Source organism: Teleopsis dalmanni, chromosome 2, assembly GCF_002237135.1.
Source record: "Teleopsis dalmanni isolate 2A chromosome 2, ASM223713v2, whole genome shotgun sequence".
In the NCBI taxonomy this organism is placed as follows: domain Eukaryota; kingdom Metazoa; phylum Arthropoda; class Insecta; order Diptera; family Diopsidae; genus Teleopsis; species Teleopsis dalmanni.
This window is the reverse complement of record NC_051847.1, coordinates 133,957,954-133,973,926: the sequence shown is the minus strand read 5'-3', so window position 1 is coordinate 133,973,926 and position 15,973 is coordinate 133,957,954. Positions and strand designations below refer to the sequence as shown.

The 15,973-nt window shown below is 27.8% G+C and overlaps 2 protein-coding genes across 2 annotated transcripts; one reads left to right on the top strand and one right to left on the bottom strand.

The window, feature by feature from the left end:
* Positions 1-360: 360 nt before the first annotated feature.
* LOC119681261 lies at positions 361-6,378 on the bottom strand. Its single transcript, XM_038094401.1, has 6 exons — positions 6,260-6,378; positions 1,627-2,018; positions 1,409-1,568; positions 1,044-1,340; positions 761-977; positions 361-675 (listed from the first exon to the last, which is right to left on the bottom strand). The coding sequence occupies exons 2-6, from the start codon at positions 2,007-2,009 to the stop codon at positions 488-490; spliced, it is 1,245 nt and encodes a 414-aa protein (XP_037950329.1). The 5' UTR covers positions 2,010-2,018; positions 6,260-6,378; the 3' UTR covers positions 361-487.
* Positions 6,379-9,729: 3,351 nt separating this feature from the next.
* Positions 9,730-13,979, top strand: LOC119675741 (probable cytochrome P450 313a4). The gene is made up of 7 exons (XM_038086947.1): positions 9,730-9,916; positions 9,991-10,380; positions 11,930-12,005; positions 12,156-12,270; positions 12,352-12,534; positions 13,207-13,630; positions 13,780-13,979. The coding sequence occupies exons 1-7, from the start codon at positions 9,730-9,732 to the stop codon at positions 13,938-13,940; spliced, it is 1,536 nt and encodes a 511-aa protein (XP_037942875.1). The 3' UTR covers positions 13,941-13,979.
* Positions 13,980-15,973: the final 1,994 nt, after the last annotated feature.

Genomic DNA, 15,973 nt, shown 5'->3' with positions numbered 1-15,973 from the left:
ATTTCTAAGTATGTTAAAACACTTTAAAACAAATGATACAGTTAGAAAGTAAAAAGGAATATGTAATCAGTTAATCGTTTAATAATAGTAAAAAATTAGCATAATATTGCTTTGATGGCACTATGTGTTTGCTGGAACCTCGCTAAGTGGTGTATAAGTTTGAATCACATTAATTGGCTAGTGAAAATAAACTTTAAAAAATCTTTTAAAAGTGCTTTGTGGCTCAAATCAGGAATAGAAGCCATTCTTAAATTTGAGATCAATAGGTCTATGTGTTACTTATGATCTGCCAGATTATCCTAACCTAACTTATATATTACACAACAAGATATTTTCTATAAAACGTGTTTATTGTCATAGATTACAAATCTTGTTAATTAATACTGTTTTTGTTATCAAGTCCATATTAAAATCAGTATCTTCATATATATATATATATATCTTTTATATATATAGCTGGCATCCACTTAGGAAATATTTTATTGATCTATAAAATGTCATGTTCTTTGAAAAAGGTAAAAAATTCCTCAAGACGTAAGCCAAATTTTGGATTGTTGAATATAATACGTCTGTTTTCTATAGCCTCTTCAGTATTTAACAAAAAATTTGAAGGATCAGACAAGTGTTCCTGCTCGTTTATTAGTATTGGTAAAAAGCAAGTAGCTGTTACGAGACCTGTAAAAGAAACAAAAAAAAAAAATTATTGAACATTTAAATCTTAATGTTTTTATGGAAATAATTTAATAATATTTATATTTACCATGATAACCCTTATTAACGATTTCCTTTCTAACATCGTCCAATGTTGGTATTCTTAGTTGATAATTAAGTTTATGTAAAAGATCAGCTAAGGTAGTGTGATAATGCTCTAATAGCTTAGTGAAATTATTTTTCAAAACAACAACTTTCCAAGATGAAAAGATAAACCAGTTCCAATCAATACCTGGAGAACCAAAGTATCCCTCCTGATAATCAACCTTCGGAATCCAAATTTTGCATCCAGTTTATTTTTTATTTTTAATTTAATTAACTAGTCTACTTACAAAGCGCACAGTTTTAAGTTCTCCTTTTTTATCGTATTGGAATAGAATATTGTTGACCCACATATCACCGTGGTTAAGAACATGAAAACGATCTGCTTGGTTACGGCTGAAAACATTTATCATTTTAGGTATGATTTTTTCACCCAAGGTCTTCAGTTTTGGTAAATATTGTTGTAGATTTGGCTGTGTTTTGCAATACTCTATAGCAGATTTTATTAGATTAGTGTAGAGGTCATGATGAGGCGATGGATGCTCGGATACATTGCCAGGCAGATGATTACTAAATAGTTCCGGATTCTGTTCAAAATGTCGAACAACATAAGTTATGATATTGAATATACCACATATTAAAAGCATGTATATACCCGCTTGTACAATATCATTGTGGCAGCATGAAATTTAGCTAATTTCTCTAGAATAAGTTGGCAGTGCGGAAAATCCAAGCCTGCTTTTACGTCACCATGCACATAACCGTCAGGCCTAAGATTCTCTAACACAATAATACGTTCATCCACATAAATTGATCTTGTTTCAAATATAATATAAACAACAATTTCTTCTCTAAATTCTGTATTATACATACTTAGGTCCGAATACCGTGTGGTCATCTATGGTATTTAATAACTCATATATTTGAGGCATAATCGCTGTATAGAACTGCGCTTCACGTTGATACATGTTAAATTCTTCTTCGATCTCACTCATTATTTCATTATCAACTCGTGTTTTAATAATAAAACTAGTACTCTGTGCCTCCGTTCCCGGTTTTGTGACATATTCCACCGACAGCAAATACAAAGCACCTACAAAATTTTCACCTTTCACAGTGGCTGGTGCTTTGGTATAAGACTTGACTTCGCTTAACTTGTCATTTGTATAGCTATTCAGTATTTTCGTGACGTATGCCTCATCAATCCATATTGGCTCTTGGTCAATTGGGTGTGTTGGTGTGTCACCCATTTTCATTTAAAATTGCTACAATAAATAAATTTAATAAATATTAAATTGATTCTTACTGGAAATGGTTTTTTTTTGTAAACTACAACCTATTTGACCCCCAGCAAAAAATGGGAGAGAAATAAAAATTACCGTGAAAATTTTTATGGCTCAATTAATTTAAATTGATTTTGACACCTAAATTACATGTTGGCAATAAAATACATATTTATGTAAAATATTTTATTAGGTCTTTAATATATAAATATATTTAAATGTATAAGTTATATACTATGTACATAAAGTATATATTTCTCTTGGTTAACGTTGGATTTACGATAATGACTTTATCCAGAGTTGAGAAAAATTTTTATATAATTTAAAAAATTTTAATATTAATTTTTTTTTAACATTAAAAAAATGAACTTAAACTTTGATATTTGACGATTATATAACTATCAGATACTTTAAATTATCGGTCGATCTTTAGGTTTGCAATAGAAAGTAACATTATATGCATCTGTCTAAATCTCTTTATGGATGACTGGCATTTTTGTTTCGATGAAACCAAAATTGATAAAATACAATTAATTAATGCACATTTCAAAATCAAGACTTTGATGCGATTATATATATAGTATATAAACATAAACATACATACGAGTAGAAGAGTTGTCTGGATTTTTAAAAAAAGATAATAAATTTACTTAAAAAATAAAGGTTCACTCACTTCAATGAAATCGAAACTCGCATGAGGCTATTTCTTCTGAGTTCTAGAGATTTTAAGTTAATAATATAAACATGTATCTCATTTATTTGCAAATTGGAATTGTTAATAATATTTTTTTTTGTTTAAATATTATTTATTTACACGCAAGTACACTTAAATGAATATGTAAATATTTCCAGTATAAAACAAGTGTTAAAATTTATCAAATGAATTCTATCGGTTAGTGTGATTGTGTATGAAAGAGATTGGTTGCTTGGTTGCTTGACCGTTTCATATGACGGCAGGGCATATGGGCATATCGATTTTTAATTATTCGCACAAACATTATCTAATTATCTGTGCATTCCTGTTTATAAAAGTATTACTTATCAAATCGTACATGATTAATAACTTCGAGAGTTTATATATACCCGTATATATGTTTCAGTACATATCAGTTCTCTTTTATCAGTTTAAATGTTTGTTTGTCAGTTGCTTAATACTATATTTTCCAACTCGCCAGTAGAGGATTTGAAATTCAAGAAAAATTCTAATGAGAAATATAATGTAATATATGTTCTTGTATTATTTATGCAGTGTTTATAATCTACATTATTTATGTCACTAAACCAATTATATCAGACAGTGCTGAAGTGCTGAACTAAGTAGTTAATCGATTTAGGATATAATTTCATTCTACAGTGTGTAGTTATTTCGGTACTCAAAATTAGGGGACTCAAAATTACTTAGTAGGGGATTTGATATTTACTCATATTCATATACACAGATGCACGCATACATTACAATAATAAAAGCAATAGCAATAGCAGCAGAAGAAAAGTATTAAAAATTTTACAAAATTAAAAAAGAAAATAAATTGTCAGTAAAACTTCGACCATTAAAAAGAATATCTTTCGTAAAATAAAAGAAATAAAAGAAAAATTACATTGGAATAACTTTTCTCCAAGACGTTGGTTATGTTTATGAGTCGTTATTTAAAAAACCCTGGGCATGTGCAGCTGACATTCCCATGAATCAGATTATTGTTTAAATTCTCTTTTTATCCTTTAAATTAAAATTTTTTAAATAACATCGCCGTATAGGACAAGTTCCTATGCATTTCATAATAAAAGAACAATATTGGTTACTATATACTTAATTTTATAATTCAAAGTACTCCTTAGATTGGCCGGACCTCTATAAACTATCAGATAGAAAATATTTATTACACGCAACATCGATAGTTTGGAAAACTTTAGAGCCGATTAACTGGAAAGTTATATAAAATAGGAAAATCAGAATTTTATTACTTAAACATTGGCTCAATCTCAAAATAACTAAAATATCATATCTATTCTCTATAGAATACCCCTTTTATAAGCACCTTTGATCGAGAATATGCTATAAAGCAGTACAAAATCTTTAAATTTTAAGCTTAAATCTGGTAAATTTCTTTAAATTTGAAATCATAAATTACCTTTCGATGGGAAGGCATGCGTCCAAAAAAGATGTCATGCCGGTAAATTTGAAGGAATATATAAGTCAAACATTAAAAACACTAATATTCACTACTTTCCTAATAAAAAATTAACATTGTTACCGGTATCTTCAGTAGATAATGTAACAAAGCTGCTTTAATCTGTTGTTTTAATAAGTTGATCTCGTTGTGTGGACTTTGAGAAAGTTTCTTCTATTCATTAAGCTTATGGCATCATAGCTGTATGGCATAATAATGTACACATTTAAAACAAACCATTTCTTCAGAAATGGAGTTACAAACGTATGTAAAGTATCTTTGGTTGTTATTTACTTAGTTTTGGTTAAGAAAAAATGGATTATAGTCAATAATATGCTACTATGGTTGAAATATAAAGAAATTGAATTGGAACACAGTTCAAATACCCTAAGAACTCTGTATCCTTCACCATTCAAATCTTTGACCTGTTTATGTGTCTATTTATCTATGTCTTTTTGTCTATTCACTAATCCATTTAACTTTACAAGTGTGTGAAACATATATGTGAATATTCGTCTACTGATCTGTCTATAACATTTTTTTAAGAAAATTTGAAAGACGCATAATATCAAAAGGCTTCATTAAAATATTCCATCTCTTAACGCTGTGTCTGATAACATACATTCCTATTTTTTTAACAAATTAAGGATTTGAGGAATTAAGGATTAAGGATTTTACCACATATCAGCCGCTCCCTAACATAAGCGAAACTAAATTTTAAGTATCAATTTTTTATTACGAACAAATATTTAAATCCTCTATTAACAATATCCAGCAGACACACTTGAAAATTATGTATATTGAAAATATATGACACGAGAGTCACACAGGGTACCTATTCTTTTTTTTTTGAACCATTGGAGATATTAATAGTTGTGTCCAATTCAGCCAGCAATTCCGTTAGTTTATTTATTCATGTATTATTATTATTTAAGCTCTTAAAGATATATAATACTTATGAGTTTATTTACCCTTATTGTATTTACCCTATCTTCTTTGTCAAATCTCGGTAGTGTACTTCCTATAACTCGAACTCTAACTGTACTTAATATGTTTGTTGTCTTTATATATATATTCCAATATTTATTTTTTGTCTAAACTGACAAATTTTTGTTTGCAAATTTTAAGAACAAACAAATAAAAATAATAACAAAAAATTTAATTATTAAAAATCGAATCTATAATAGTTGTTGGGGGACACGTCTGTAGTTACATGTACAAGATATGTAATTAAATTTATACGAATACATTTTTTTCAAAGTTAATTTAAAAGCTATTATAACAAAAATAATAGTATAATAATTCTCTTTAAATATCATACCTATTTGTCTATCTATCTATATTTGATATCCTCCTCCTCTTTTAAAGACTCAACTTAGCCCATGTTCTAGTATTTAGTGATAATGTTGATCCAACTCTGCAACACTCTAGCAATCACAGTGCAATGAGTTTGTAAACCATGCTGGTATATATGGTTTACATGTTGATATAGTTGTGATTCATAAGACAGCTAGGCTAAACCAAAAGTATATTTATAAAAACTTATATAATATAATAACACGCAAGAATTGAAAATGACTGTCAATCGAATTCCAACGAAAAATGGACTTAGTTTCCCCACACTAATCCCCATCTATATACGTCTTCATCTATATATTTGTTTATTGGGGCTATTAAATAAAATATATGGAGTATCATTATTGTTTAGTTTTCAATTTATTAAACCTGATATTTCGAAACTTGTAGTCTTGGTAAATACATATTTATTATTTAAATATAATTGAGTGTGAAGATAACTGGCGTTATGTTCTCGTATCAAACGAATTTCCACTGATAAAATAATTTTCTAGTAAATTTCTACTTTCTTTGTTTTGAATAATAAATTTTTAAGTGTTAAGATTATAATTAGAATTTTTTTTAATTTGTTTACTATTATATACATGTAGGCAAATGTTCATTACATTTTCATATATTATTACTCATATACGTACATGCGATTAGAAAATAAATAGAAACACTAATTCTTAATTATTTGAAACACAGATCTTTACTTACATTAAACTTTGTAAATAATTCAACTCAACAATTAATTAATAATTCAAATTATTTAAATTATATAAATAATATACATTTACTGAGTTATTGTTGTTCTTGTTATTCTTGTTGTTACTCCAGCGATAGTTCATCGAAAACTAAAATTTGAACGCTAAGCTTTTTAGCTCTTCAATTAATTTACGACGATTTTGTTTGCTTGCTCTCTTCGACTTGTTTGTTTCCTGAGTTTTTTTTATCAGATCGGGAAGCTTTTTCACACTCTTAACTACAACATTACTAGATAATGTTTCTGAAGTTTTAGGTGCACTTAGCTTTTATAATAACTACAAAGCTACGCGTCGCCGACATCTACAAAGCGAACCACACTACAAACCAAACTATGACTTGTAAGTCTAACGAGCATAGCAGAATATAAGAGCTCCATTTATGATAAAAGAGCCAAAATGTTTGCCCACCTAACATTTCGGTTTGAGAATGAATTATGGAAAAGAAATAAAATATATCTCATCCATGATATGTGAGATAACATTATCTCATTAAGATACTTAACAAATCAATCAATACATATTTTTTTTACTTATTTCTGTTCCAAGTATAACTATAGAAAATTCTATTTATATAGAATAAGTTCAGGTTTTATTTGCTAGATTTAGTCCCCAGAGACTTGTTCCAAACCTTAATAAAATGTTGGAAGCAAACAGATTTACTACGAGAGTAGCTATTCGGAGGAACAGTGGCTTATGTTGAAGAGTTAAAGAGAACTATATTATTTGATATAGTTCAGTTAAGATATCATATCGAACTGGAAGGAATTTATATTAAAATATATAGAATCAACTAAAAAAAAGATGCTCTTATATTTTTTTTAGAACTTTTCAATTAAGAATATTTTATATATACATTTGTAGGATATTTAATGAACTACCAATAATTATACTACGCAAATCATTTGGACAAATTCTCTATGAGTTGTGGGGTATTATTACCCCATAAAATTATTACATTTGAAAGCTTGTTGGTTTTTATTTTGTTTATAATTCAAAGCGTTTATTACTTATAATTGACAAAAAAATGACTGCTGTAATAAGCTACTGTCTTAATAATATAATTCTACTATTATCCTATTAATAATATTATTATAATTATTATTACAATAATAGTCTTTAAAGAAAAGACCTTTGTGATACTATATGAAGAATAAAAACTGGAGAACCAACTGCTTTCAATAATGCCTCAATTTAAGTAGTTTTTAAAAGTTAGACGGATTCGAATAGCAAATAAAAGACAAGGACAAAAATTTATTTAATTTATTGAAATTTGGCTGACCATACAACGCTGTTTCGAGTATTGCAAAGTACTCATCATCATTGGTCTTAGAAAATGTCGAACATTTCTTTTATTTATTATATTTAATGTATTCAATTATGCCGATTAGTCAATTACACATTTTTAACAAAACCAAAGTGCTGATAATAATTTCAGTAATAATAAATGTTTAAATTTTGTTTGCATCTTTTTCTTTTCTATTTGTTTAAAAATCTGTAAAAATCTTACCTTCAACTCCAAAAAATATAATTGAGACAATATTCCATTTATCTAATTTCCAAGGTCTGGTAGATTTTTTTGCCCTCACATTTGCTTTCCAACATCAACATTAAATCATTTATTAAAGTGTGCCAAATATAGACCCGTCACAAATTAACAAGGAACAAGGTTTTGTATCTTTAATAAAAAGTCATAGAATGATCTATGTAGAATTGGGAACGTTTTTTATGCTCTATTAGTACTGTTAAAATGTGTCTGACATTATTAGAGATTATCACAGCCTGGAAACCAATGTAATAAATCGTTTTTTATACTTCTAGTATTCATCTACTTACTAAAAATTACTAATATTCAAGGAAAACCAATTCATTTATACTGCATTAATTCCATAAGAGTCGAATTTATTTAACTGAAATATTTTTTACAAGCAAATATATCCCTTTCAGCTTCTAAATATAATAAATTATAAAGAGGTTTTCGAACAGAAGTGAAACAACAACAAAAATTTATTTATTAAATTATTTTAATTAATTGAATTTTTGGCTGACCATACAGCTGTTTCGAGTATTGCCAAATACCCTTCATCAGTGGTCTTGCAAATAATTCTCGTATTTAATTATTCGTAAATAATTATTTTTGAGACTGCAAGTACCAGGAATCGAACTCGGGTCCTGCCAAATGTGAAACTCAGAATCAGCGCATCTTAACCAACTGATCCAAAGCAGTACTTGACTTTTTTCTTCGCATATTTTTCTGGAGTTTTGCTACTATTACTATGAAAATTCTTATTAACAATTTTACTTGCTGTGTTTATATTAGAACGAAATCATAAACCAGCTGTAGAATAATTAAATTAATTAATTAAATATATTTTTTTTTATATTTTTAATTGTTAAATTTCAATACTATTCTTTTTGTAGAGGCATTATTTGTTGCATGATTCGTTCTTTCTTAGGTATAGAACCTAATCTAGGAACGTAATGCTGAGAAAGTCATGCTAATGTTACTCCAGTAGTCGCACGGGCGAGACCAATATTTTGTGAATATAAGTTGTAATTTAACGTCAAATTTTCCAGACGAAAGTGACTATTATATTTTAATAGAAACTTATTATATTTCATAAAGAGGTTTTTCGAACAGTAGTGGAATACAACAACAAAAATTTTATTTTTTATATTATTTTAATTAATTGAATTTATGGCTCACCATACAGCTGTTTCGAGTATTGCCAAATACCCTTCATCAGTGGTCTTGGAAATAATTCTTGTATTTAATTATTCGTAAATAATTATTTTTGAGACTGCAAGTACCAGGAATCGAACTCGGGTCCTGCCAAATGTGAAGCTCAGAATCAACGCACCTTAACCAACTGATCCAAAGCCGTACTTGACTTTTTTGTTCGCATATTTTTTGTTGTTGTTTCACTTCTGTTCGAAAACCTCTTTATGTAAATATAACAAGTTTCTATTAAAACTATAATAAATTATAAAATTTAGCTATAAAAAAAGTGATTACAAATACAACATTCTTCATTTGTATTTAATTTAATCAATAAAGAAAATGTTCCCATTTATTTAATTAATAAGATCTTAACATCTAAAAAAATTTTAACACGTTTTTGTGTCAATCCAGCTAAAATAATAAAATAAAAAACAACAAATTATATATGGTGATTTTTTTTTGTTTTTTATTTTGGTTAACACACAACAAAAATTCCCGAATAATAACAAGCATTGTAAGAATTTGTGATTGTTTAGAATCCAAAGTTGCAAAAACCAAATTTACAAAAAATATTCTGAAAGGAAACCAGTTTCGAGTACTACGTCAATAGATCTCAGATTTCGATACTTTTGTACTTTGAGATGATTTTTGTACCTAAGGCGAAATTAACATTTTTAAATTTTATTCAATAAAAATTAGTCACAATGGATACATCGAACGCAAGCTTTTCAGATCCTAATACTACATTAGCAAAAACATACATTATTCTAATATTGACAGTAATATTTTTATTTTGGCGTAGAAGACGCTTCTATAAGCTTTCCCGTCTCTTTCCTGGACCATTGGAATTACCAATTATTGGTATATTTTTTCATGTGTATAAACCGAGTTGTAAGTAAGAATGTAAAAATAATTTATTCATTTTTTAACTTTTTTTTTTGAATTTGCTTTAATCAAATTCTAAGTGCTTCTGCTTAAACTGAAAATGGTATTGGAAATTTATAAAACGGAGACGATTTTTACATACTTCGGACCGCAACCGACGCTTTATACTGTCGATCCCAATTTATTTCAAAAAGTGTTCACTTCATCTAAATTGTATAATAAGCCAAACATCTTATACGAACCTCTTGGATATCTTTTTGGTGATGGGTTAATAACATCTAAAAGTGATAAATGGCGTCTACATCGCAAACTTATTGATCCGGCGTTTCGAAAGCCTATTTTACGCAACTTTTTAGCAGAATTTAACAAAAACTCTAAAGAATTCGTTAAACAATTGGAGCAGTTAGACGGCAAAAGTGCAGATAATCTAAATGAAATGCTGCGTAAACTAATGTTAACAAATGGCATGGGTAAGTAAAATTTGATTAATAAACTTTTTCAAATTTTTCTAAGCGGAAAGCGGAACAATTTTTTTAATCAGGTTTTGTACATTGATAAATGACCGTACGGTCTAAAAGTATATATTCACAATAGTATTCACAATAACATGCCAGCAAACGTAAGTGCAAAAAATACCTTTAAGGTATTTAAGGTATTCTTTGTGTAAGTATTTCACTGTTCAGTGCCGTAGGGTGGCTTTTGCGAAGGCACGATGTTTGAGACATAAATTTTAAACATTTTAAGGAATTTTATTTTTAATTGTTCCAAATAAAACATATTTTACTTACTTCACATGACGTTAATTTATATATAATAAATGTTATTTATAAAGTTTTTTTTTTGTTAATTTTCTAATTTACCGTTTTTCATTTTATTTCAATAGAAATCAGATAGATCCATGACCTTAATAGAGATAATTTTGTTAGTGAATAATCGTTAAAAAAAATATACTGGACTTTTAATAAAACAAAATGAAATATTTGCTTACTTGGTTTATCATCATTGCTGTGAACATGTGAATAAAGTAATTTCGAGTATATAGACATACTCAGTAATTCTGTAAAGTGATACAATTTCATGTGTATTTGTATTTCTGAAATTCCAACATTACCAAGTTAACGATCATGTCTTGTCATTTTTTATGTATACGATAAAACATCAGCTGATTGTTATTATTGTGAAGTGTTACACAAAACTTGAAATTAATTTGAAATTTAAAGTTTATGAGCTTTATTAATAACTTTACAATAAAAATTTATAAAATATAATTTGTAAAAAACAATTTTTACTTCAATCAAATTTTTTTCTCGCATATTTATATGACAAAACAAACAAAATCACAATCAGCTGTTTTGACAGTTTCTATTCACAACCTAACCCAGAAAAAATAAAAATTGGGCACTCACACGGTTACCAACTGAGATTTAATGAACTAAGGTTTAGTGTATTGATACGTGATGATTTGCTTTTGTAACGTTTTGTATTTATTAAAAATTAATGTAATCTAAATAAAATAAAACTATTTTTATATTAATTTTTAATTATTTATTATTTAATTTTTATATTAATTAATTTTTATAAAAAATTAAAATTAATGTTAAATATTTAACACAAATTTATAAGAGTAGATTTTAATTTAAAAAAAAAAAAACATTTTTAATTTATATGTGTTAAATTAACCACCTAAATTCAGTAATAATTAAAAAAACGTGTTAACTATTTTATTAAATATATTTTATTATATTAATTAATATCTTACTTCTTGGACAAATTTTATTTATACCGTATCTATGACCGTCACAATATAATTCTCATAATATATAAAATATATTATTTACTTCATATTATTATTAGAAGTTTTTAAATGAAAACAATTAACTTTTCAATTACTTTGAAAAATATTTTTAAACCCCCAAAAACCCTTGATAACCTAATTAATTATTATCTTTTGCAACTATTTTAATAAAACATTTCTACTCCATATAATAATTAATACCATATCATATATTTTTTCTATAGAAACTATGTTGGGTCTTAATTATCATGAAGAAAATGACTTAAAAGTGGACGATAATATCTTAAAACATTATACGCGGTAAATAATTGTTATTGTTCGATATAATATAATATAATTAGGTAGACTTATTCATTTATATTTGTTTTTTATAAAGTTTTTCTTACGTTTCTATTATTATCATAACATGTTACATTTATTTTACTCATTTATATATATTTTTGTCTTCAGAGTTATGAAGTCTACCATCGTGATGGTTTTTTTAAACGCACTGAAGCTAAGTAGCTTTGTGAAAATATTTAATGTATACAAATCTCGAAAATTTGTATTTGACTTCGTTGATAAGGTAAGTCGTTTGCGAAACTTTTAAATTTCAGTCACAATATATTTTTAAAAATCTCGCATATTCGCCGCATATTCCTTTCAGTTACTAAAAAAGCGTATGCTTGTCTTACAAAATACGAATAACAATGAAAATAAGGCACCCGTCGATGATATTTATTTAAGTTATGAACGTAATATATTCATTGATCAAATATTTAAAAGTTATGTGCGGAAAAGAATTAATTGGCAAGACATGCTAGATGAATCAAATTCTATTATGTTTGGTGTAAGTAGATATTAGGTCTGTTGCACAAGCTACTCGTAGTAAAACTTAAGTAAAACACATGTAAAGTACAAAATGAGAGCGTAGCACAAATAAAGTGCCAAATTATGCTCTTTACACAGATTTTCATGGAACAGCTTTCTGTAAAGTCTGGCGAGAACACTAGTGCCGCGCAAATAAACAATACAAAAATTTGAATTCAAGCCAAAACAGCTCACACATCAATAAAAATTTTACTTAAAATAAAGTGTACAAGTAAACTTTGTGTAGCATTTCAAATTTCAACAGGGATGTTACGCTCTCTCAGATGCTGTCATTTACTCGAAAATTTGCTGGTGGAACGCACTTGTGTATACACAGAGTTACTCAAAGTTACTACGAGTAGCTTGTGGAACAAACCTATTGTAAACATGGTAACGACATGCCATATAATACGTAGAATCGAAAAGATATTAAACTAAAACTTGACTCAAATATACATTCCATAAAATTATATAAATTTTTATCAACTTTTTCAAATAAATGATATATGAATTTGAATGATTTTTATTTGTTCTTATTCAACTTTTTGCAGTTGAATATTTGTTTGATCGACTTCTCGGTTCTATAAGTTGTATATGGATTAATGATTATTATGTATATGAACGATATTTTAATTTATTAATTTCGTTTAAGGCATTTGATACTACAGCAACTCTGCAATATTTTTCATTACTCTTTTTGGCTATGCATCCTGAAGTGGAAGAAAATGTTTTTTATGAAATCAAAACTGTTTTTCCTGAAAAAAATTTTAATGTGTCTTTTGAAAAGTTGGATAATTGCGTTTATCTTGATATGGTGATCAAAGAAACTTTACGATTGGCTCCATCTGTGCCAGTGGTAGCACGGGGTGTAGTAGAAGATACGCAGTTAACTGATGACATTATGTTACCAAAAGATTTAATAATATTAATAAATATATTTCAAGCACATCGAAATGAAAATGTTTGGGGTGCGAATGCAAACACATTTAATCCAGATAACTTTTTGCCTGAAAATATAAAACAGAGGCACGTTTATTCATATTTGCCATTTGCCAAAGGTTTACGAAACTGTTTAGGTATGTACGCAGAAGTTTAAAAAACTCTACATATTGTTTAAAATCATTATTTCTGTTTAACATTTAAGCATGATTAAGAGGTGTATAAATCAACTACTATTAATAAATATCAAAATTATTTAACTGATCTATTTGTCTTATCTTTGCAGGTAGAAACTTTGCTATTTTAGCCACAAAAGTAATGCTTTTGCATACAATAAGAAATTTCCGTTTGACTACTGATTTTAAGTACGAGGATTTAGAATATGAAACCACTATAAGTTTGCGACTAATCAAGTATCCATTATTAAAAATTCATAAGCGAGGTTAATGTAACAAAAGAAGTATTATTCTATATATAAAAAATTTGTTTTACACACCACATACAAAACTTGTGTTTAAATATAAAAAAGTTGAACTAATACTGCATTTACTTAATATAAAATATATTCCATTAATGTTAAAACTAACTGTTTAGTTGTTACTTTATAAAAACTCCTTAATTACTTGGATTCAAAAGAGCGCCAAGGAATCATAAAGAAAATCATAGCAATTCTGAATACTCCCAGGGAATAAGTCTCCCTATTCCCACGCTATTCCCAAGAGTAGAACTTCCTTATTCTGAATTGCTTGGGAGACAGCTGTTTCAAATTTGTTTTGTTGAATTTTGGCAACCATGGCACTTTTTAATGACGAAAATGCGAAAATGAGCAAAACAAAGAAAAGAAGTGCGTATTAAATGTTGATTTAAATGTAAAAATCGCAATATTTGTCTACTGCACAAATTATCAGAAATGAATATAATGAATACTTTATAATTAAATAATAGAAAATTTTAATTTTATTTATTTCTTTTAATATATAAATATGTACATAATTTATTATTTTCTTATATACTATAAAACAAATTGAATATCTTATTTATTAATTGAAATTATTAATGTTTCAACTAAAATATGAGCTCCTCTCCAAAGCTCGTATTTATTTTTATAATTAGGATAGAAATGTTCTTAAATTAATAAACTGTAATAATAGTTTATGATTGTGCAGGTGTTACAGTAAAAAGCATAATTGCAAAAGTTTATTTTAACTTATTCTAGGAATCTCATTCATTTCAGAATTTGGGTTTCTTTCATTATCTATTGTTTGCACACATTTAACCATTAATCCATACCATCAATGAAGAAACCACATACATTAAAGAAATAGCGGACATCAACGGATACCCTCAAAACACCATCGATAGAATCATAAAAAAGAAACGAAGGCAACTACATTCCAGGAACATGACGACATTGACAGCAGAAAAACCAAAACAAAGAAGAGTCGCTGTAGTATACAATAACACTGCCTCCAAAGGTCTAAAATCCAAGTTAAAAAAGTTCAATATCGACTTAGTTCACTCTAGTAGACCACACCAACTTGAATGCCTTTTACCATCCGCAAAAGACCCAATTGACCCATTCGAAAAATGCGGAGTATACAAAATAGAGTGTGACTCCTGCAACAAAGTATACATCGGACAAACCAAAAGACCCTTATCAGTAGGACTTGAAGAACACCTGAAGGAAGCAAGAGAAGCACCGAAGAAAATGAACCCCCACATAAAATCAAATGTCGCCAGACATATAGTAAAAGAAAATCACCACATCAACAAGGATAACGCCCAAATAATCAAAAATGTAAGGGATAGCTGGAAATTAGAAACGGCAGAAAGCATCGAAATACACAAACATCATATCACAACTTTACTCAACGGCGACAAAGGCAACGTGTCATCGTGCCTTTTTAGATACATCCCAAAAAACCGACAACCAGTCAACCTAACTACCTGTATGTAAAAATAAAAAAAACAACACCAGACCAATCCCGCCACCATTTCTTACCTGTCACCCCCAAGGACAATAACCTTAGGATTTATTAATATTAAGCTTAGTATTAAAAATAACATGTTTATGGTATAAATAGTTTGTAAGATTGCTAGATGTTTTAATATTAGGAATTCTCCTGATGAAGGCTAAAGTGAATTTGCCGAAACACGTGTAGAGATACACAAAAAAACTTTCGAAATAAAAGTTAGTATATTTTAAAAAACAAAAATAACCGCATTTAAACATTTTCGAAGTAACGACTCAATAATTAAAACAAAAATAAATATATTTTCATACTGTACAAAAATACTTATACATATTTGTGCTGTTCATATAATTCGGACTTTTTTAAAAACCGAAGTTCTTCGATTATTCGATTAATCGGATATTAACGAAACCTCCGGAGTTGAAAATAAAATCGGACTTTTTGTAAAATGAAAACTTTTATAAAATTCCCATTACTAATAAAATGTACAAATATTTATATTATCAA